This window comes from Talpa europaea (genome assembly GCF_964194135.1).
Source record: "Talpa europaea genome assembly, chromosome: 8".
Taxonomy (NCBI): Eukaryota; Metazoa; Chordata; class Mammalia; order Eulipotyphla; family Talpidae; genus Talpa; species Talpa europaea.
In genome coordinates this window covers 85,270,999-85,295,161 of record NC_140075.1, presented here as the reverse complement: position 1 = coordinate 85,295,161, position 24,163 = coordinate 85,270,999, and the positions used below count along the sequence as shown (strand labels likewise).

The 24,163-nt window shown below is 36.1% G+C and overlaps 1 protein-coding gene across 2 annotated transcripts in view; it reads left to right on the top strand.

Moving 5' to 3' along the window:
* WDHD1 (WD repeat and HMG-box DNA binding protein 1) overlaps nucleotides 1–24,163 on the top strand; it is a gene marked incomplete at its 5' end in the record, with an annotated part of 52,974 nt that overhangs the window by 9,437 nt on the left and 19,374 nt on the right. Inside the window, 13 exons of one of the 2 annotated variants that reach the window (XM_084241076.1) lie at nucleotides 459–610; nucleotides 1,279–1,390; nucleotides 1,590–1,640; nucleotides 2,560–2,655; nucleotides 4,221–4,313; nucleotides 5,405–5,511; nucleotides 5,725–5,866; nucleotides 8,318–8,528; nucleotides 12,998–13,185; nucleotides 15,463–15,647; nucleotides 17,899–18,140; nucleotides 21,590–21,727; nucleotides 23,618–23,774. In XM_084241076.1, coding sequence (XP_084097202.1) covers nucleotides 459–610; nucleotides 1,279–1,390; nucleotides 1,590–1,640; nucleotides 2,560–2,655; nucleotides 4,221–4,313; nucleotides 5,405–5,511; nucleotides 5,725–5,866; nucleotides 8,318–8,528; nucleotides 12,998–13,185; nucleotides 15,463–15,647; nucleotides 17,899–18,140; nucleotides 21,590–21,727; nucleotides 23,618–23,774 — 1,874 coding nt within the window. Of the gene's footprint in view, nucleotides 1–458; nucleotides 611–1,278; nucleotides 1,391–1,589; nucleotides 1,641–2,559; nucleotides 2,656–4,220; nucleotides 4,314–5,404; nucleotides 5,512–5,724; nucleotides 5,909–8,317; nucleotides 8,529–12,997; nucleotides 13,186–15,462; nucleotides 15,648–17,898; nucleotides 18,141–21,589; nucleotides 21,728–23,617; nucleotides 23,775–24,163 lie in introns of both variants that reach the window. The other variant, XM_084241075.1, reaches the window with a different exon arrangement.

The following is a 24,163-nucleotide window of genomic DNA, read 5'->3' as shown; positions in this document are numbered from 1 at the left end:
CTAGTAGACAATCTTGGAAAGTTGTATATTGAGTAATAATTTTTCTGTTGACATGAACTACATTTCTTTTTTTTAAGATTTATTTATTTATTTATTATTTATACAAGCACTGGGTACAGTCAGAAACGCGGGAGGGTGAGAGAATTCACCAGAGCCAGAGCGGGGAGCAGAGCAGGCAGAAGGATGGAAGTACACTGATGAGGGGAGCAGCGGGCGGCAGGAGAGGTCTGCACGCCATTATGAGACCCTTATCCGGTGGCTGGGGAACAACTGGGGATCGAACCGGCACTGCAGAGGTGCGGGCAGCTTCGCAACCCAGTGCTCAACCGCCGTACCACTGGGGAGGCCCGACATGAACTGCATTTATAAGATACTTTTACAGGGTTTTTAACTATGGAGAAATTCCCAGTCAATTGGATTTGTTTTGCCAGTATTTCTCATCTTTATTTTTCTTTTAGAATGGAAAATTGGTCACTGCAGTATCTAACAATACTATTCAAGTCCACACATTTCCTGAAGGAGTTCCAGATGGTATATTGACTCGATTCACCACAAATGCAAACCATGTTGTTTTTAATAGGGGTGGTGCGAAAATTGCTGCTGGGTCCAGGTAAGGCTCTTAGATATCAAAAAAGAACATACTGTTAAAACAGAATAGCCTCATTCATTGGTGTCAGAGTAACACTTTCAGGACTGTTCCATATTTACTTTTGTCACTTTTTTAATTGAAATTTTTTTCCTCAGAAAGGTTTTTGAGGACAAACTTGTGTTTCTTTGTGAATTGAGATGTACTGTTTTGCATGTATAGGTTGTTCAGTGGTTGCCGAAAAAGATTGGGGAAAGATGATAGTTTGGTAAATTTTAAAAATTATTTTAGGTAGAACCTGGACCATGCAATCAGGCTATTTGCTGTTTCCCTTATTACTTACTATCATGGGGAAAAAAATGTAATTGGTTAGTGCGATGGAATAAAAGGCATATGGCTTTTTAAAATGGCTTTAATTATATTAGGAAGTAGTAGAAACTTAAGATGTAAGTAAGGAAGCCACTTAGGAAGTATTTGTATTTTAACATAATGGAAAGTCTTGCTTTGTGTTTTTAATATCTTTATAGACCAAAAACAGAAGGTGGTAAGTCATTAAATTTGGGTGCCAGATTACACAAGTTGCAATAAAGAAATTATGGCATTTACTATTGTGATTTTGAAATATTTGGGGCATAGCTTTTAGGAGAGTCTTTTGTTGGCATTTATTCAGTAACTACTCTTATTGTTCATAGTGATTTTCTAATCAAAGTTGTGGATGTGATGGATTGTGGCCAACAGAAAACATTTCGAGGACATGATGCTCCTGTGTTAAGTCTTTCCTTTGATCCTAAAGACATCTTTCTGGTAATTATTTTTTCCCTCCCTATTTACAGTTTGTTTTTTTTTTTTCGCTATTTACATTTTTCTTGGATATGTTTTAAATTGCAAGAGAATTAGATAATTTCAGACACTTGATAAAAGGCTGTTTGATTTATCAATTGAACCAGTTTCTATATGACATTAAGACTGTAATTATAGAGAAATCTGTTGTTCATTCCTGCAGGCATCAGCTAGTTGTGATGGATCTGTCAGAGTATGGCAAATTTCAGATCAGGTAAATTTATCAATTTGAATTTAAAACTTTTTGCCCATTTCTTTCATATATTAGATGTTAAAAAAACTGCATTACTGCATTATTAATTCAAATTAATAATTTATTTCTTTATAGTTTTTTTTGAAGTAGCATTAGATACTGTTTTTTTGTGATCAAATTCCATTATTAATGTAAAAGTATGTATGTTGAAGACTAATTGTTTTTGTACCCACAAAGGAAAAGATGAATTTATATTTTACTTTAAGGTTTTGTTTTCATTGGGGAAAATTCCAGTCACTATACATTTAAGAATGACTTTGTGTTGGGACTGAATTGTTGGAGATAGAAAAATAATGCATGGGCTAAACTTGCTTTGGAGAGTCACATAAATAACTTATTCTAACCCGGTCTAATAAAAGTTTTAAAAAAGATATGAGAAAATTTCTCTTTGTGTTGGCAAAGGGGACCATTAATTCTTCCTGAGGTAATCAGAAAGGCCTTGGCATTTCTAGAGATGATGTGCCTAGTAGTAAAATATCCCCTATAGCTATGTATTGTTAGCCACAGTTCCTTCTACTGATTTGTGAGCATTTGGGATTGGCTTTGATACGTTAAGATTTTATAGTGGATCTCTTAAGTTCATTTTTGTACACATTTTTAAGATTTTAATATATTGGGATTTTTGTAGGCATGTATTTCATAATTTTATTGTTTATTCTTCAAAGGAATATTCTAATTAAGACATGTCCTCTTTATACCTCTGAAGGACTTAGTCTATCTTAGATAGATTATGTTTCACAATTAGATTTAAGTGAATTAAGTTGTTTTTTTCCTACATAGCAATTTGAAGACACCACCTATTAAATGTTTTCAGTCTTGCATATCTTTTTGGGAGAAGTTTCATAAAGAGAAATAAATTTTCTGTTTTCTTTTAAATCAGACGTGTGTTATTAGTTGGCCACTGCTACAAAAATGCAATGATGTGATAAATGCAAAATCAATCTGCAGACTTGCTTGGCAGCCCAAAAGTGGGAAAGTAAGTGACTCTTATTTTTCAACTTTTGTTCTAATTATTTGTTCCAGTCCTTGTCATCTTTGAAAGTAAGTAGTTTTTTAAATTATAACTATTTCGTTTGATTATAAATTTTAGAGCCTTTAATGAAGCAAATTAACATTGAAATGCTTTAAGAAACATTTTAATTTATTAAAGATTCTTCTTGAAAGTATATTTTTCATGAATGAATTAATTTTATATTCTTCACACTCATGCTTAATAAACAGCAATATTTGAAATCTGAAAACAATATTTTTATGTCCACTCTTACCACTGGTATGTAATATTTTGGATGTATTAGCTAATACAGTTACATGACAGAAAGATATGAGAGGCTTGAAAGGAAGGCAAATGTTCATTATTTGTAAATGAAATGCTTGTATATAAGGAAATCCCGAGAAAATCAACTGGGTAGGGGTGGACATATTATTAATAAGAAAATTCAATAAGATAGCTGGAAGCACAATTAATATATGAAACAATAACGCTGTGTACAAACAAGAGCCATTTCAAAAATATGGGAGAAAATAATGTACTTATTGTGAAATCAAAGGTAAAAAAGCTAGGGATAAACTTAACAAGAAATGTAAAAGATTTGTTTAAAGAGAACTTTCATATCCTACCACTGTAAGTAAAAGAAGACTTGTTAAATAGAAAAATGTATCCCATTTATATTGCATTTACATGACATTTCATGTAAATAAAGATGCCAGTTCTTCCCTGTATTAACATAGTTTTGACAGCTTTCAGATGTGAAGTATCAGTAAGATATTTGGAGGACCAGAGAGAGTTGATTCTAAAGTCCATATTGAGGGGGCCTCCCTGGTGGCACAGAGGTTAAAGTCTCAGTGCTATCAAGCTATCGCCTGCTACTGTGGCATGAGTTCAATCCCCAGCCAAGGAGCTAACCCACATGGCGCAATAGACTTCTGTCTCACCCCCTGCTCCCCACTCTGTCTCTGGTAAATCCTCTCACTTCCCACACCACTGGCTTATACTCTAGTTCTTGTATGCATAAATAAATTAAAATAAGTGTTTATAAAAAAGAAAAGTGTACTCCCCAAATTAAATAGTTATATAAACAAGTCAGGTCAGTAAAATTTGTAGTGGGAATAAAAGTTTGCTACTGACTCATGAATAGGTATTAAACAGAAAAATCTTGTATATGTGGGCATGAATATGAGGGCATAAATAACAGGAGGTGAGAATCATTGACTGTCATCGTGGAAGCTTCCTATCACATGGTGAAGCTCTGTGTATTGATAGGTATTTGCAGTATTATTCTTCTAACTTTATATGTGAAAATTTTCAGAGAAAAAGATTTATAAACTTGACAGAATAAAAAATAAACAAGATGAATTTGTAAATTCAAAGTGCTTAAATCCTTATTAAAAATACTAGTAATAATAAGTGCTAACTAAATAGTAACTAAAATACTAGTTGCTGCATTTGTATGTTTTATAAATTTACTTGGATAAATTTTCTAATTTGTTTCTCTCAAATTTAAATGTAAACTTTCAAAAAAAATCATTTATCTTTCTTAATAGTTCCTGGCAGTTCCTGTGGAAAAATCTGTTAAGTTATACAGAAGAGAAAGTTGGAGTAATCAATTTGATCTTTCTGATAATTTCATCTCTCAGGTAAGCTTTTATGACACTTCAGTGGTTTAAAGGTAGTATTTGATGGACACTTTGCCTAAATACATTTGTGGTTATTGGAAATGAAGAACCCCGGGCTGCTTTCTTCATTTAGCCAATAATAGAACAGTAAATAGGTATTTGCTATATCTTGTCTGACCTTTCTCCTTTGTGAAATTTAAGAAAATAATTTATTTATAAAAAACTTACACACAAATTTAGCCCTTGTCCAGTATTAGAACATGTTATTCTCACATTATCAGCATTTAGCTTTTATTAAGTGAGTTTCATTGAAACTTGTGACATCAACTCTGAAATCTTAAAAAAAGAAAGGTTGTTAATCTATATTATGTAATTCATTTTCTCTCTGTCTTCCCTCTCTCTCTGTGTCCCTTATAAACATCCATTTTGCACCTAAGGACACAGTTTCAGTAGATCTAATGCCTTACAAAGATTCACTTCACTTACTATCTCCCTTCATCTTGGTGGTGACTGCTAAGGGATTACCTTGTGTGGTCTGTTTCTAGGATAATAACATTTTTTAAATTTTGTTTTTAAAATTGTGACTGGGGCTTCCCTGGTAGCGCAGCGGGTTGAGCGCAGCACTGTGAAGCTGTCGGCAGTCTCTGCAGTGCTGGTTCGATCCCCGCCAGCCTTGGAGCAATGCACATGGCTAGCAGACTTCTCCGGTCTCACCCGCTGCTCCCCTCAGCAGTGTATTTCATCAGTCTGCCTGTTCTGTTCCCTGCTCTGTCTCTGGTGAATCCGCTCACCCTCCTGTGCATCTGGCCTGTACCCTGGTTCTTGTATGAATAAAATAAATCTTTAAAAAAAAAAACTTTAAAAAAAAATAAAATTGTAACTGTATAATTTCTTATAAATAATTGCTACTAGTGATAGTTGAATATTATTGAAAAATAAACTTAAAAAATAAGAAAACTTTGTTTTGCCATTTTGAATATAGAATAGAGTTATAAAAACTTGAATTTGCTAGTAAAAGAACTTTAATTTCAAATTGTACAAAATTGTTACTTATTGTAAAGAACTTTCATTTCAAATTGTACAAAATTGTTACTTATTGTTTTCTTTTATAGACCCTGAATGTAGTAACTTGGTCTCCTTGTGGGCAATATTTAGCTGCAGGTAGTATTAATGGTTTAATTATAGTTTGGAATGTGGAAACCAAAGATTGCTTGGAAAGGTATGGTTCAGTATATCTTTTGTCCTTTTTTGCTTGTTCTGTTAGATTTTTGTTTTATTTTGAAATATTTCAAATTTGCAATTATTTGTCAAAATGCAAACATAGCAATTAGTTTGTCAAAATTCATTTAACCTATTCTAACTAATAGTTACCTTAAAAATGTGTAGTTTATATTTTCCTTGATGTTTTAAGAACTCACTTTTTAATTTTTAGGGTGAAACATGAGAAAGGTTATGCAATTTGTGGCCTGGCATGGCATCCTACTTGTGGTCGAATCGCTTATACTGATGCAGAAGGAAATCTAGGGCTCTTAGAGAATGTTTGTGACTCCAGTGGAAAGACATCAAGCAGTAAGGTAATAAATTATATGATGAAACAGTTTCTTCAAAGTCTTTCTGTGGTCATATGGGTTAGAAAACATCGTGATATATATTACTTTCTTGGAAAATCACAATTAATATTACTCTGAGATGCTGAGTAGTGAACTATAGTGAAGAAAACTGTTTAAACTTCTTTAAAGTGTCCCACATGCACTTTTTTCCTCCTGGCAGTCCAAAGGTAACTTTGTGATATACCATTTTAGTATCTAGCTTTTTGGAGATTTTAAAATGAACATTGAAATAATGCCAACAGCTAAGGTTTTTGTGAGCACTGAGTGGATGATGTATAGGTAGAACAGTCTCTAGCACTGCACTTTATTAATGTTGCTATTAGTGTTTTTACTCAGTCATGAATAGCATTTACATGTAATAATCTAAATGTTGTATATTGATCCAACCAAGATGAGAATAGGTCTATTTTGGGAGAATTGGGGAAGAAGATTAGTGTGCATGCAATTTGGTGGACATGAAATTCACATATTTCCTAATAAAGGGAAGTTCATGGTATCTGTTAAATAGACAATGGTTAAAATTGAAAAATTAGAATATTATTATAATATTATTATATTATAAAAACTAGAATATTATTTACAATTATGGAGGGAGGTGTCAAAGGAAACAACTGAAAGACCAGAGGCTGTGCAGAGCACTGTTGTCATTTTTAAAATAAAACTTGTCACACTGTCTGACTACTTTATTTTCATGTGTAACACTGATAGGAACAAAAAATAAATTTAGAAACAACTTTTAGTTCAAAGACTACCTCTTCTAAAATGTTTAATCCTATCCAGAATGACCACTCGTTCCTTTTTGTTTTTACTCCTCAAAGTACATATTTCTGTAACAATACCGCTTGTACTTTATGACCTGCACCATAAATATAAGGCAGACCTTTCATTTTTCAGTAAGAACGTCTAAAAAAACTTTTTTTCTTTTTTTTTTTTTTTTTAAAGATTTATTTAGGGCCTGGTGGTGCAGGCGGTTGAGCGCAGCACTGTGAAGCTGTCCGCAGCCTCTGCAGCGCCGGTTTGATCCTGGCCAGCCGGCGAGGGTCCCACATGGCGAGGCAGACCTCTTCTGTCACGCCCATTGCTCCCCTCAGCAGTGTGCTTCGTCAATCTGCCTGTTCTGTTCCCCGCTCTGTCTCTGGTGAATCCTCTCACCCTCCTGCACATCTGGCCTGTACCCCGGTTCTTGTATAAATAAATAAATCTTTTTTTTAAAAAAAGATTTATTTATTTATGCATACAAGAATGGGGGTACAGGCCAGATTTGGGGGCGGGTGAGAGAATTCCACAGAGACAGAGCAGGGAACAGAACAAGCAGACTGACTGAAATACACTGCTGAGGGGAGCAGCGAGTGAGATAGGAGAGGTCTGCTGCGCCATGTGGGTTGCTCCCTGGCTGGGGATCGAACTCGTGCTGTAGACTCTGCAGTTAGCCTCATAGGTTGTGTCTTAACCCCTTGCTCCACCAGGGATGCCCTAAAAAAACTTTTGTGATCACCTTGAATATGTAAACTTCCAGACTAGATAAAATAGTTAAAATCTTCTTAACTTGCATTTAGTTATTTAATTATTCAAATCATGTTTAAATATATGAATTTAAAGTATTTTTCCAGATCTCTCATGTTATTAGTCACTAATTTTTCCAAAACATAATCACGTACTATCATCTAAAAGATTTTTGATAATAGTCCTTTTTGACTTCACTAATGGTATTCTCATTAGAATTTTATACCAAACTATAAATTTCCATTGGTTTAACTTTTGTATAGTTTTTGTTCTTTTCACTAGAAATAGCTTGTGATCTCTGCAATGTATTTGCATACTACTTCACTTTTTAAACTGATCTCAAAATCTGTTTATAACGACATCCAATGCTTGCAATGATATGTTCATATTCCTAGGAATCAATGTTTAACTGTTAAAATTTCTTTGCCTCTTTTGTATTTCAGTTGGTTCTAACCTTTTACTTTCAGAAGCATCAGAAAAAGCCTTGTTTTAACTGAGATCATTTAAACCAAATATATTTTATCTAAGTAGTATCTTGTTCAAAATTAAAGTAAGAGAAAGATTGTCTTATAGTGAGAATCTTTGTAGAAACTTGTAGGGACTTGTAGGTGACTATTTCTGGCAATAAGTTTTGAGGAATAAAATTTTGCCTTATATTGGTATATACAGTGTTTTTTTTACATGTTCTGTACATCTGCCCCATCCTTACATTAGGTGGTATTTAAAGTAATGACCAAGTCATATATAAAAACTAATACAATCCCCATAAATATGTTTACAAATTATTCTTATTAGGGCATTTGCTTACTTGATAGTAATAAGTAATGGGTACTTATTAAAAGATTGCCTTTTGAGTAATTGAGATTATTCAATCGTTCACTAATACTTTGTAATTTGTATTAATTTGTTTAGGTATCTAGCAAAGTGGAAAAGGATTACAATAATCTTTTTGATGGAGATGATATGAGTAATGATGGTGATTTTCTGAATGACAATGCAGTTGAGACGTCTTCCTTTGCAAAAGGGATTATAAATGATGATGAAGATGATGATGACCTCACACTGGCTTCAGGTCGTCCTAGACAGCGAAACCACATCCTAGAAGATGATGAAAATTCAGTTGGTATGAATTGATTTTGTGGATAAAATGACCCATCTACTTGATTAATATTTTAAATTATTTATTAAAACTACTATTTAAAGTCATTGTTGAATTAGTAGAATGTAGCTAAAGCAGTGTGTAGAGGGAAATTTATAGCACTAAGTACTTATGCTCAACAAGCTTCCAAACTGATGATCTAAACTTGTGCATTCATTAACTAAAAAAAGAAGAGGAAATTATTAAATCTCAAGCAGCAGGTAGAAGGAAATAAGAACAGAATTAAATGAAACTAACAACAACAAAAGAATTATTAAAAAAGTAAACCAAAAGTTAGTTCTTTGAAAAGATCAGTAGAATCAACAGATCTGTATGTTACCTGATCAAGAAAGAAAGAAAAGACTGGGCCTCCCCGGTGGTACAGCCGTTAGCGCTCGGTTGCGAAGCTGCCCGCAGCCTCTGCAGCACCAGTTAGATCCCCGGCCGCCGGGCGAGGGTCCCACATGCCGTGTAGACCTCTCCTGCCGCCCGCTGCTCCCCTCAGCAGTGTACTTCGTCAGTCTGCCTGCTCTGCTCTCCGCTCTGGCTCTGGTGAATTCTCTCACCCTCCCGCGCCTCTGACTGTACCCAGTGCTTGTATAAATGAATAAATTAATCTTTAAAAAAAAAAAAGAAAGAAAGAAAAGACTTAGATGACTAATATAACTAATGAATGAGTGGTTATCACCATAAATCCTATTGACTCTGATGCTATCCAGTATAGTAGCCACGAGCCCCCTGTGGCTATTGAACACTTGGAATGTGTCAATAACATGTGATATAAGTGTAAATGCAACCAGATTTTTAAAATAGCACTGAAAAAAGAATGTATCTTAGCAAATTTTTAAATTAAGCATTTGTTGAAATATTAATAGTATATTAAATGCACAATAATGTCAAAATTAACTGTTTCTATTTCTTTTAAAATACAGCTTTTCAAAAATTCTAAATTGCATATGTTCACATATTTCTGGAAGATAGTACTGGTATTGCTATTAATAGCAAAGGAAAATAGAATATTATGAATAACTTTGTTATCTATAAATGCAACAACATAGAAGAGATAGTAAAATTCTTTTAAAGATACAGACTGCCAAGATAACTCAAGAAGTATATGAATATTTAAAGCAATTGAGATTGTAATTAAAAATCTTCAAATGTGTTTATAAAATGCAATTATATGGTTGTAGACTGTGTTGCTTTTAAATCATTTAGGATTTATACAGTTTCTCAGTTTTGATTTGAGAAACTTTTCTTTGCTTTTTTTTTTAGTGTGAAAGAGCATTAGAAGGAAGTGTACAGGGCCTCCCCGGTGGCGCAGCGGTTGAGCGCTGGGTTGCGAAGCTGCCCGCGGCCTCTGCGGCGCCGGTTCGATCCCCGGCTGCTCCCCGGCCCCGGAGGAGGATCCCACATGGTGCGCAGACCTCTCCTGCCACCCGCTGCTCCCCTCAGCAGTGTACTTCAGTCCTTCTGCCTGCTCTGCTCCCCGCTCTGGCTCTGGTGAATTCTCTCACCCTCCCGCGCTTCTGACTGTACCCAGTGCATGTATAAACAAAACAAACAAACAACTATAATAAATAAATAAATAAAAGCATGCCTCTATAAAAAAAAAAAAAAAAAAAGAAGGAAGTGTACATAGAGAATAGAGGATAATAGTTTTCTAATAAAACACCCAAAGTTACCCATTTCCTCATAGGTAAATGCCTACCTAAACAGGGTTGGCCCAAAGTGCGGCCACTGAGGCCCAAGAACTCACTACAAGTGTAAGGTACCTTCTGCTGGGGAATAATAGGAAAGGGGCAAATGGAGCCAGCAAGCAAGTCTGGGCCAAAAAGGACAAAATCAAAATATAAGTCAAGCTAAGGACTGCCGTTGTCAGCCTCCCCACAGATCTCTTGGAGGAGAGATCTGTGTCTCTTCCAAGTAGCTCCTTCCTTGTCCCACAAGTTTCTGATGCAAGTCGAGGGCTGAGAAGCAAGCAATACTTTACATGTCTGTTCCACATGCCTCCTCCAAGTCTTTCCCGAGTTATCATCAGCGTCTTGGCTGCTCTGCTTCACCCTTTAGGTGTGACTCCGGAGCTTAATATATTTAAGCATTTTTGAGGACCCCAAAGAATATTTATGGAATTGTTTTTATTATTATTTACCATGTTAGAAATTAAAACTAAGTAAAGGCTTCTTTTTAAAGATTTGTTTATTTATGCATAGAAAAAATGGGGTGTAGGCCAGAGGGGTGGGGGGTGGGAGGACTCACCAGAGACAGAGTGGGGAGCAGAACAGGCAGATATTACTGAAACAAATTGCTGTGGGGAGCAGCGGGCGAGACAGAAGAGGTCTGCTTTGCCATGTGTGTTAACTCACTGGCTGGTATCAAGCTCACGCTTTAGCATTCATAGCTCTGAGACTTAACCCATAGACCATCAGGGAGACCCACATGTAAACATAACTTTTTTATGAAAAACAGGTTTAATAAGAAAAGTAACATTTTACCTTTTTAAAAAATCTTTTTAATGCCTGGCATAGAATATAGCTGGATTCTCTTATTTCAGAATTCAGTCTACTGCCATATATTGTTTTTGCTGAAAGCACTTGAAGAAAATTTAGCTTTACAAAAATAAGTAGTTTGACAAGAGGAAAGTACTTTAATAGCCTGTTCAAATAATTGTGGATATTCTTGTTTGTTGTTTTTTTTTTTTAAGATTTATTTATTTATTTTATATAAGAACCATGGTACAGGCCAGATGCGTGGGAGGGTGAGAGGATTCACCAGAGACAGAGTGTGGAACTGAACAAGCAGACTGATGAAATACACTGCTGAGGGGAGCAGCGGGCATGACAGGAGAGGTCTGCCATGCCATGTGGGACCCTTGCCGGCGGCCTGGGATCGAACTGGCGCTGCAGAGGCTGTGGACAGCTTCACAGCACTGCGCTCAACTGCCTGGGCCACCAGGGGAGGCCCTGGATATTTTTTTTTTTTTTAAGGTTTATTTATTTATTTATTTATTTATTTATACAAGCGCTGGGGTACAGTCAGAAGCGCGGGAGGGTGAGAGAATTCACCAGAGCCAGAGCGGGGAGCAGAGCAGGCAGAAGGACCGAAGTACACTGCTGAGGGGAGCAGCGGGCGGCAGGAGAGGTCTGCGCGCCATGTGGGACCCTCCTCTGGTGGCCGGGGAGCAGCCGGGGATCGAACCGGCGCTGCAGAGGCTGCGGGCAGCTTCACAACCCAGCGCTCAACCGCTGCGCCACCAGGGAGGCAGCCCTGGATATTCTTTGATACTGCAACAAAAGTGAACAAATGATAGCTTCTTGAAGATTACTTGTAATGTGGAATCTGAAAACTTTTCGGTTAACCTTTCAACTGTTATAGTTCATTGTTCTAACAATCTTTGAGTTAGTCTTTTACCATGTTTGATTTTTGTAACATTTTCATTGGGCAGTTTGGGAAATACTGGTTCACTGTGGTTTGCAGACCTTACTAATATTGGTACATTAATCATATTTTTTTAGTATCGCCAAACTCATTAGAAGTTTTTTAATATTAGGAAGTAGACAAGTTCATGGTATCAGATAGATATTTTCCAGTATTTAGATTTTCACTTCAAAGTCAAATTTTATCATTGACAACAAATTTTAAATCAGTTACTTTTCTTAAATGACAGACTCACTTCATTCATTTTGTTTTAATTATTTATTTATGCGTAGAAGAACTGTGGTGTGGGCCAAAGGTGTGGGGGGTGAGAGGATTCACCAGAGACAGAGTGGGGAGCAGAACAGGCAGATTGATTGAAGTACACTGCTGAGGGGAGCAGTGGATGAGCCCCAGGAGAGGTCTGCTATGCCATGTGGGTAGCTCCCTGGCCAGCCAGGGATCAAACTCATGCTGCAGTGGCTGTGGATAGCTTCATAGCACTGTGCTTAACCCCTTGTGCCACCAGGGAGGCCCCTCACTTCATTCATTTTCAAGACAGAGTTTGCCAAATACTTGGTAACCAGTTTATTTGGCATTCTGTCAAGTAAGAGTAGTGTTCCATGAAAGTTAGTTTTGTTTACAACTTACTTGCACAAATAATTTTTTCCTTTGAGACAACCATCAAAATTCTTTCTGCAGCCTTCCCACTTCAGCACAAAAAAGATTTTGAAAAATTGTACAAGGATTAGTAAAATTAATCAAGGTTTAGTAAAATTAATAGTTTCACTGAAATTGAGTGATGCAAATGCATTGAATACTAGCACAGGTTGATACCACTGACTGGATTGATGCTTAGGCACCAGCAGTTTTACCGTCTGTTGCTTTTGTACCATCACTGCAAGTGTAATACAGTGAAAGAGGCAAACAGCATTTTAGTTTCATTAAGTATGAGTGAAAAGGTTTATTAGAGTTTATAATGCTTTTCTTTTTCCAAGCCATTGGTACTTATAATGGCCTAATTATATCCCTTTGTATTCTAGATGTAACAATGCTAAAAACTAGTTCATATCTTCTCAAAGAGGAGGAGGAAGATGATCAAACAGGCAGAATTCAAAATTTACCACTTGTAGCTTCCCAAAGGCCATTTTATGAAGGACCTATGCCTACTCCCCGGCAAAAGCCTTTCCAGTCAGGTTCTACACCCTTGCATCTCACTCACAGATTCATGGTAAGCCTTGCATGTACACTTAGCTTTTGAGCAGTTTTATCTCACTTTTAAGCATTTCATCTCACTACACTTAATTTTTTAATATATTTATATATGTATTTTACATCGTTCATTTTTGTACAATGTTTGCTTTCTCTTCTCAGGTGTAGTCCGCGTAGAATGCCCACCACCATTTCACCGAAGTCATAAACCCTTGTTTATCTTCCCTCCCCTGTTCTAATCCCCCTTTTCTTACTCTCCCGCAGAATGTCTCTGATTTGTAGTTGCCTGCCATTTTTTTTTTTAATTATTATTATTTTCCCCTGATCCTTTGTTTGGTTCTCCTATATTCCTCCTATAAGTGAAACCATTTGATGTTTTTCTTTTTCCTTCTGACTTATTTCACTGAGCATAATCCCTTCTAGTTCTATCCATGTTGCTGTGAATGGCAAGAGATTTTTTTTTTTATTGCTGAATAGTATTCCATTGTGTATATATATCACATCTTCTTGATCCGGTCATCTATTTTTGGACATTTGGGTTGTTTCCATATCTTACCTATTATAAATAGTGCTGCAATAAACGTAGGGGTGCAGGTCTCCTTTCGAATTAATGTTTTTGTGTCTTTTGGGTAGAATGGAATTGCTACCCATTGCTGGGATGGGTGGAATTGCTGGGTCACGTGGTAGCTCCATTTTTAGTAATTGAGGAACCTCCACACAGCTTTCCATAGTGGTTGGATCAGTTTGCACTCCCACCAGCCATGTAGAAGAGTTCCTTTTGCTCCACATCCTTGCCAACATTTGTTGTTACTAATTTTTTTAATATGTGCCATTTTCACTGGTGTAAGGTGGTATCTCATTGTGATTTTGATTTGCATTTCCCTGATTATAAAGGATGTTGAACATTTTTTCATACACCTGTTGGCTATTTGCATTTCCTCTTTAGAGAATTGTCTTTTTAGCCCTTCTGCTCATTTTTTGACTATATTGTTTGTTTTGTTCTTGTTGAGCTGTCATTACACTTAATTTTGTTTGGTGAAAGAATATTTTTTAAAACCTTGATTAATTGACCTAGAACACATTGTTTGTTTTTAATTTTGTGGTTTATTTTATTACTAACTTGATTTTAGTCTTATTTCAACCTTCTTACTGAAAATTGCATTAAATAAAATTCTGCTTTTTAAAATGACATATAATGAGCAAAAAGGACTGTGACTATGTATTTTGTAATACCCCTTGGCCAGACTTCCCAATTTTGTTCTCATATAAGAGATTATACTGATTTCAAAAATCTAGTTAGAAAATGATTTTTAGAAGTCATCTCCTAGTATAGTATATAAAATATGATAAATATTATGACAAAATAATTCTCCCCTTCCCCCATCTCACCACACTGGATTATAAGCACCACAAGAATAGAGATCTTTCTGTTTTGTTTATTGATACCACTTAGAATGAGGTATGACACAATAAAAATTAAATATATATTTCCTGCATGATTGAATGACTTTATTAGCTTTATGTCTTTAAGTCTGAGAGCTAAAAGAGTTAATTGTTTCTTTTTGCTGGTTTTTTGAGGTTTTCTACTGAGGATTTTGCCTGTTGTTTTTTTTTTTTTTTGAAAGGTATAGGCTTAGTGTAAATTTGTATATAAACTATTAAAGTAATATTTTATTTTAATAGAATTTTGCTGGCAGTAACATCAAGAAAGGTATCTTAATTATTTTATTATTGTCAACTATTTAGTTTGTAATTATATTTGTGGTAGCGAAAGGATACATTAGCACTTAGTTGGAGCCTATAGTGTACATCGGCGGAAGATAAGTTTTCCAAAATGCTATCATCTTATGTTGCCTTAAAATGTGTATATATATTCCTAGAATATAAGCCAGCTAGTTGGGACAGAAAAACATGTCATTTACATTCATATTTATAAATAATTTTTTGCAGTGTTTTTTTTTGAGGAATTAATAGTTTGGTTGTTTAAAGGTCAATTATAAAATACATTTTTAATGATAGTAATGTAAGTTTTAAAGAACATTAAATGGAATATCCCATTTTGAACAGATAAGTATATATGTACCTTCTCATAAAGAAAAGAATAATTAGTAATTATAGCTCTGATGTTACTACTGTTACCTGATACTATTTAGAGGTAGAATAGATAGTAGTTTCTATAACTTTAAACTGTGATACAGAATGAATTACAGTATTTGTTAGTTTGTGCTATTAGGATGTGCTGATTTTAGGAGTTCAAATTGTCCTCAGACTTGTATTTAACCTTACTTGTTTGTAGGTATGGAACTCAATTGGAATTATTCGCTGCTATAATGATGAGCAAGACAATGCCATTGATGTGGAGTTCCATGATACTTCTATACACCATGCAACACACTTATCAAACACTTTGAATTATACAGTAGCAGATCTTTCCCATGAAGCTATTTTATTGGCATGTGGAAGCACTGATGAGCTAGCAAGGTAAATTCAAGATTACAAGAAAGTGCTGCACTGTTAGATACAGTTGTTGAAACTCAATACAAAAATGTGATAAATAAAATTATATCTTTTGTATAGAATTTTAGAAAGAAAGAGTTTTATATCAGCCCACCCTACCTAAGTACTTATATCTGTTTTTCCCTATTTCCTGGTTATATGCTCTACATATCAAAATGACATGTGACTGGTAATGAAGAGAAATGGGACCTCTTTTTAACATTATTGATTTTTATTTGTATTATCAGACAAGTATATGTTAATTGCATAAATTTAAGTACAGAAATTTTAGAAAATGAAAGTTCCTCCCAAAATTCAGTTCTGTGATCTGACTGTAATTAACAATTTGATATGTGTCCTTATAGATACATTTCATATGAACCTCCCCTTTAAAGAACTTATTGAGGTATAACTTACATACAATGTAACCATTCTCGGTGTACAATTTGAATTTGACAAAAATGTTATATAATATTTTTACATAACATTTATATAAACTTGGGTAACCCTATCATACCCAGCTATTTTTTATCCACACCCAAAAACATTGCCTCATTTTCCTTTGCAGTTAAATCCAATCCGAGTTTTGAGTAATTGCTGATCTGGGATGTGTTTTTTTTTTTTTTCTCGCTATGGATTAGATTTGAAACTATAAAAAAAAGTAGAAAAAGACACCAGAAAATATTATCAGTGTTCATTGGTTGGGTGTTTTTGTTTTTTTTTTTTTAACTTAGTATGTTTTGAACTAACCAAATATTTTGATAGTAGGTAGGTGGGTATACAGGCAAACAATTATCATGAAGAAGCAATGGATGCAGAATCCATATTTTTTTAAGAAGGAAAAATGTTTTACTCACCTTTTTGTTATTCCAGCTAGCTTACCTTCTCCTGATTTCTTTTCTTCAACATATTTTTGTGCTTGTACACTTGATAATAGATTTTATTAAGTCCCAATTGATTTGAAATTAAAATACTTCTGATTAAATACATTACCTCATTGCTGCTCATAGCGTGGTCCATAAACTAGGGCTGGGATCTTGTTGATAGTACAAATGCTCAGATTCCCGTCCAGATCTTCTGAATCAGAATTTGCTTGTTAACAAGATCCTCAGGTGATTGAGTATGGATTAAATTCTGAGAAACATATTATTTTAATATTTTGATTGGTTTCCTAATTTTCACATGGCAAAATCAAGTCAGTACATCAGTATTGAATTAAATCAGCTTTCACTGTTGACTTGGTTCTAATTCTGAATGTCTTATATAATTAAAACATTTATTGCCAGATGCAATTTTTATTTCAATATCCTTCATTTTACTGTAGTTTTTCACAGTCATTGACAATGTTCATTTCATTTTAAAACTGAATTTGAAATAACTATTCAGAAGGTCAGTATTGCTTCTGATTCCAAAGCTTAAATTTATTAATAACTTAAGTGTATGTATATGTATGCAAAGAAAAGAATGGAAACATCAAACTATTAGCAGTGGTTGATAATTTTACTGATGGGATAATGTGTAGTTTTTCCTTTTTCTCTTCTGTTCTATATTAATTTTTTTTTTGAGTGAACAAGCTTGCCTAACATTTGATGCTTCCTTTTTTTTTAAATTTGGTTGTGGTTTTTGTGTGTATTTATAATTTAGGATCATACTCTACAGATTTTAGCCTTTTCTTATTTAACATTAGGTTGTGAGGATTTTCCTGTATTTTAAAACACTCTTCAATAACATAACTGTTAATGTCTAATTAATATAATTCATTTTAAGTGTAGTTCAAAATTACTTTCTTTTTTTTCTTTTTTTTTTTTTTTTAGAGGCATGTTTTATTTATTTATTTGTTTGTTTATTAATTTATTTATACAAGCACTGGGTACAGTCAGAAGCGCGGGAGGGTGAGAGAATTCACCAGAGCCAGAGCAGGGAGCAGAACATTGAAGTACACTGCTGAGGGGAGCAGCAGGCGGCAGGAGAGGTCTGCGTGCCACGTGGGACCCTCCTCCGGTGGCCGGGGAGCAGCCGGGGATCGAACCGGCGTTGCAGAGGCTGCGGGCAGCTTCGCAACCCAGCGCTCAACCTCTGTGCCACCGGGGAGGCCCAAAATTACTTTCTTAAAGCTATTTCTGGTACAATTTGTATATAATTGAAAAATAGACTATTTGGTTTGTTATTGAATATCATAATTAAATATATATAATATCAAATACAAATGTTTGATTGTTTCTGTTTTGATTTTTAGTAAGCTTCACTGCCTACACTTCAGTTCTTGGGACTCAAGCAAAGAATGGATAGTGGACATGCCTCAGAATGAGGAGATTGAAGCCATATGCCTTGGTCAGGGATGGGCTGCTGCTGCCACTGGTGTCTTGCTCCTTCGACTGTTCACTATTGGAGGTGTTCAAAAGGAGGTCTTCAGTCTTCCTGGCCCTGTGGTGTCAATGGCAGGACATGGAGAACAGCTCTTCATTGTTTATCATAGAGGTAGATATTTTCCAGACTTTTATAATTTTATTGTGACCTAAAGAAAAAGGAAATTATTTGAGCTTTCTTTCTCCCCCTCTGTTTTGGATTATATACCTCCTTTTGCACTTACTTTTATTTGAATCAGTATAACCTTTGAATGTGCAGAATTTTGTTGTATTAATTAATAGCAGTGAAAATGAAAATATTTTATTCAAAAAAGATGTATTATACAAAGAATTCCAAGGTGAAGTTTGGTTAATTGCTTCCATATCTGTAGCTTAAAAGATTTTCAGAGTTTAAATGCCTCAGAATGAACTTATAGGAGAAATATAGGGGAACCAAATAAGGCATTAGGGAAAAAATAATAACAGCTAAAAAAAAAATAACAAAACAAAAATAAATAGACAACTATAAATCAGAGACATTCTGCAGGGGAAGGGGAGGAAGAGGGATCAAAACAAGGGAGGGAAGAGCACAGGGACTATGGTGATGGTGCGCGGGTGAACTGGTGGTGGAAATTCTGAGGACTATACCTGAGAAAAGAAAGCAAATGTGAAAAAATTAAAAATGATGTAAAATATAAATAAATAAGGAAAAATCCTAAATATCCTTAAATAAAATACTTTAGTTTTGCCTAAGTAAAAAAAAATATATAATAAATGCCTCAGAATGAAACTAACTCCTAGTGTGAAGGATCAAAAGAAGCTTTTTTTTTTAAGATTTATTTATGCATAGAAGAGCTAGGATACAGGTCAGAGGTGGGGGGGGGTGGGAAATGAGAGGATTCACCAGAGACAGAGTGAGAGTGGGGAGCAGAACAAGCAGATCTACTGAAATACACTGCTGAGGGGAGCAGTAGCCGAGGCAGGAGAGGTCTGCTGCATCATGTGGGTTAGCTTCCTGGCTGATGAGGGATCAAACTCGATGCTGCAGTAGCTGCTGATAGCTTCATAGTACTGAGACAATCCCTTGCGCCACCAGGGAACCCCCAAAACAAGCATTGAATGTGACTTTTGAAAAAGCTGCCTCCTTTTCCTCACCTTATTTTTTTATTGTCAGTCCTATCTTTATGCTTATTTTTTTCTAATTCTACTAGAAATGCTTTTTTCTTTTGCTGTTTATGACATTATTGTCCGTTTTTCCTCACTGGTAAATCCTTTGCTCCTTTGCTGGCGCTTGTCCTTATGCTGACTTCCCACCTGGAATATTCAAGGGCTAGTCATAGCCGCCTTCTCTAGTACTCTCTCTAGGTTAGGAGTTTTTTGACCCCTCAGCTATACTAAGAAATACATTCTACACTGCCATTCTGTACATATCTGCAGATGTAACTGAAATGAAGATCTAATGGACCAGTAAAAAATGTAATGGCTATTTTTTATTTCATATTTCTTTTCTTTTTTTTTTTAAAGGGAGACAGTAGCTCAACTCCCTTTGATCTTTTTTTTTTTTTAAGATTTATTTTTATTTATTTATACAAGCACTGGGTACAGTCAGAAGTGCAGGAGATTGAGAGAATTTACCAGAGTCAGAGCAGGGAGCAGAGCAGGCAGAATGACTGAAGTACACTGCTGAGGGGAGCAGCGGGCGGCAGGAGAGGTCTGCGCGCCATGTGGGACCCTCCTCCGGCGCCATGTGGGACCCTCCTCCGGCGCCATGTGGGACCCTCCTCCGGGGGTCCGGGGAGCAGCCGGGGATCAAACCAGCACTGCAGAGGCTGCGGGCAGCTTCGCAAGCCAGCGCTCAACCGCTGAGCCACCAGGGAGGCCCATTATTTCATATTTCTTTAAATGCTGCTTGCAAATCTAAATTGATTTCATGGCTCATAGGTCAAAAAAGCAGTTTGAGGAACTACCCTGGGGATCTCATTAAGGCTGGTGGTTTTATTAATTAATTAATTAATTATTGGGACCCTCGCTGGCGGTCAGGGAACAAACTGGCGCTGCAGAGGCTGCGGGCAGCCTTGCAGCCCAGCGCTCAACCACTGTGCCACTAGGGGAGGCCCAAGGCTGGTGGTTTTAAATACATCTATGTCTGTAACTTCTAAATTAATGTCATCAGCCCTGTCTTCTTGTGTCTACATATGTGTATATCTGGTTGTCCATTTGAAATCTTTGTAGACTTTTTAGTATGCATTTCAAACTTAACTTGGTCTCAATAAAACCTTTGATTCTCTACTACCACCCCCCACCAAACTTCCTTCTTAGTTTCCCCCTCAGTAAATGGCATATTGTCAGTCCAGCTGCTATGCCGAAAATGTAAGTTATCCTTGATTCTTCTCTTTCTTTCACTTTCCTCTGCATTTCAATCCCACCAGTAAGTTCAATAGAATAGCGTACTCCAAATCTGTCTCCATCTCCTCCATATGTCATCTCTTAGACTGTTGTAATAGCCTAACTAATCTTCATCCTCAATTCTTTTCAACATCTATTCTCCATATAGCCTGGGTGATATTCTTAAAAGCTGAAGCAGATCATGTTCCTCTTCTGCTAAATTCCTCTGATGACTTCCACTGCTTTAAAATACTCCTGCATGTCTGACCATTGCTTGCTTCATCAATCTCATCTCTTTCTTCTTTTTTCTCTCCTAATATATTCTGGTCTCTGTTCTTCAAACTTACCGGGTGTGTTCCCATCTTAGTAACTTTCCATTTACTGTTCCCTCTTTCTACATACTATAGTGTTACTCCTCCTAATATTCATGTGGCTGGCTCCAACTTGCAATTCATATCTCAGCTTAAATTCTACTTCCTCAAAGAGCCACCTCTGACTGTCCAACTGGAGGTAACAGCTCAGTCAGCTCAGTCTGGTGCATTAAAATAATATATCACATTATTTTAACTCTTTGATAACAGCATTTTTGTTCTTTTGTTTTTATTAGTGTTCTTTTACCTGAATATGAATTTCACGAGAAGAGTGATCTTGTCTTTACCAATATAGCCCTAGTGTCTGGCACTATCAATATTTCTTGAGAAGGCCCTCCATGGTGATGCAGGGATTAAAGTGTCAGTGCTATCAAGCTATCACCAGGCATTGCCGCATGAGTTCAATCCCAGACCAGGAAACTGACCCACAGGAGCAGCAGACCTCTCCTGTTTCACCCACTGCTCCCCTCAGCAGTGTATTTCAGTAGATCTGCCTGTTCTGCTCCCCACTCTGTCTCTGGTGAATCCTCTCACCCTCCGCACCTCTGGCCTACACCCCAGTTCTTGTATGCATGAATAAATCCTTTAAAAAAATTCTTGAGTAAATGGATTACTACTTATAACTGCTTTATATAATAAGTAAGTCATGTAACATAGTATTCTGCTTCCAATACTTGAGTAATACCTTAGGTGAGTTATCCAGAAAAAGTAGTGCTAATTAATGTAATAATTTATCGCAGAATCAATTCAGTGCACAGAAAATAATTTAGACTGTTGTTACAAAATAGCCTTTGATACATGATACATATTTATATTTTCTTACTAGGAACGGGGTTTGATGGAGAGCAGTGCCTTGGAGTTCAACTACTAGAGCTGGGGAAAAAGAAAAAACAAATTTTGCATGGTGATCCTCTTCCTCTTTCAAGGAAATCCTACCTTGTATGGGTTGGATTTTCAGCTGAAGGCAAGATAAATTCATTTATTTATATTCAGGACATATTTCAAGAAGAAAATTGTTTCATTATTTTATTCCTAATTTTTAAAAGAAAATTTGTATATTTTTTTAAAGAATAGGTTTAAATTTCCTTATTCTAATATGTTCACAGAACTGGAAAATGGGCTTGTTAGGCAAGGTAGCCATTGTTTTTCTTCATGAGATTTCTTAGAAAAGTTAGAAAGGGGGATATATGTTTTTCCAAAAATTTATTAGACAGTAAGGAGGAAATACAAATAAATCATTGGTACAGTTGTGACTTTTCAAGCATATTCTACACAAAACTGAGGAATTTTGTATTGCTGCGTTATCTGCTGCAGTAACCACTGACTATGTGTTGCTATTGCAGACTTGAAATGTGACTAATCTGAATGAGATATGCTATAATTACAAAATACTCTGAGCTTTTAAAACTTTATATGAAAAAAAGTATACAAATCTCAATTCTTTTACATTGATTGCATGTTAAGATAATAATATTTTGGATATATTCAATTTAGTAAATATATTATTAAAATTAACTTTTTTCCCCTCTTTCTCATGTGGAATTACACACTACTTTTACATCTTACTTGGTTTTTCTTTTGGACAGTGGTAATGTAAGCTTATTGAATAGTGGATTGTGGTAGGGATTTGGGGGACACTGAGGCATACCTTATTTTAAGGTACTTGTTAAACCTCCCTCTAATGATTTCTAGTATTGGAACTTTGTGCCCTTCAAAATTATTGAAAACTCCAGTTTGCCTTTAAAAAATCCACCATTTGGGCCTCCCTGGTGGCGCAGCGGTTGAGCGCTGGCTTGCAAAGCTGCCCACAGCCTCTGCAGCACCTGTTCGTTCCCTGGCCACCGGGCGAGGGTCCTACATGGCACACAGACCTCTCCTGCCACCCACTGCTCCCCTCAGCAATGTACTTCATCAGTCTGCCTGCTCTGCTCTCCGCTCTGGCTCTAGTGAATTCTCTCACCCTCCCTTGTCTTTGACTGTACCCAGTGCTTATATAAAATAAAAATAAATAAGGGGATAATTAGGGAATTTGCCATGCACTTCCTGAGACAGAAGACAAGAGGTGTGAAATGGGGATACTTAACTTGTTTCCTAGGTAAGAGTTACTTTCCTAGGAGTTGGGGAACAGAAAGAAGAGTGGGAAAGAAGAGCACAGAAGACAGATTTTATATCATCACCAGGTTCTTGTCATTTTCCCAAAGTCTCAACTGGGAAGGCATCAGATTCAAGTTTAATTTTCTTTTTTTTTTTATAGAGGCATGTTTTATTTATTTAATTGTTTGTTTGTTTGTTTATACATGCACTGGGTATAGTCAGAAGCGCAGGAGGGTGAGAGAATTCACCAGAGCCAGAGCGGGGAGCAGAGCAGGCAGAAGGACCGAAGTACACTGCTGAGGGGAACAGCAGGCGGCAGGAGAGGTCTGCGCGCCATGTGGGACCCTCCTCTGGTGGCTGGGGAGCTGCCGGGGATGGAACCTGCGCCGCGGAGGCCACGGGCAGCTTCGCAACCCAGCGCTCAACCGCTGCGCCACCAGGGAGGCCCTCAAGTTTAATTTTCTTTACTAAAATTGGCTTTTAAAAATATTGCTACATTCCAGCAGGTGGCATAGTTTTCACTGAAAATATTACTGTTTTCATTTGGTAAATTTCAGTCATATTAATATGCAATTTTTCCCACTTTCAATTTGGTCTGTATGGTTTATGAAAATCTATGGGAAATAATCTTGAATTATTTGCCCTTTTTTTGGCTTTTGAATTCAAAGTTGAATTGTTGGAATGTGTTTTTGAAATAAGATTTATTTAGTGTGTGCCTTAGCTATGTCTCTAAGTGGTTTGTTTTTCTGTTGGCATGTAGGCACCCCCTGCTATGTAGACTCAGAAGGCATTGTTCGAATGCTTAACAGAGGACTTGGAAATACATGGACTCCTGTATGTAACACAAGAGAACACTGCAAAGGAAAATCTGATCACTACTGGGTGGTTGGTATTCATGAAGATCCCCAGCAACTGAGGTGGGCTACTAGAAAATGCTTAACATTTACACTTTAAAAGTACTTTGGAATACTTTTTATTATGCTCTTTATGATTTTTTTGTCACTTTAGGTCATTTAATTTTCATATTCACTAAAGTTTTCAACCAATTCCCTGATTTGGAACTTAATGAAGAAAATAGAAATTAAGTTTATTCGCGTGACTGTAGCATCATTTCAGCCACATTGGAAGGGGAGTTCTGGTTAAACATGGCATTTCATCTTTTGTTACAGTTTTTTTTATTTTAAACAACCATTTAGAGTGGAATGTATATAGTTTAGCTGTTTCTGAGATTCTTAGCTTAATTATTATTATTTTTAAAGATTTATTTATGATTATAAGAACTGGGGTACAGGCCAGAGGTGGGGGG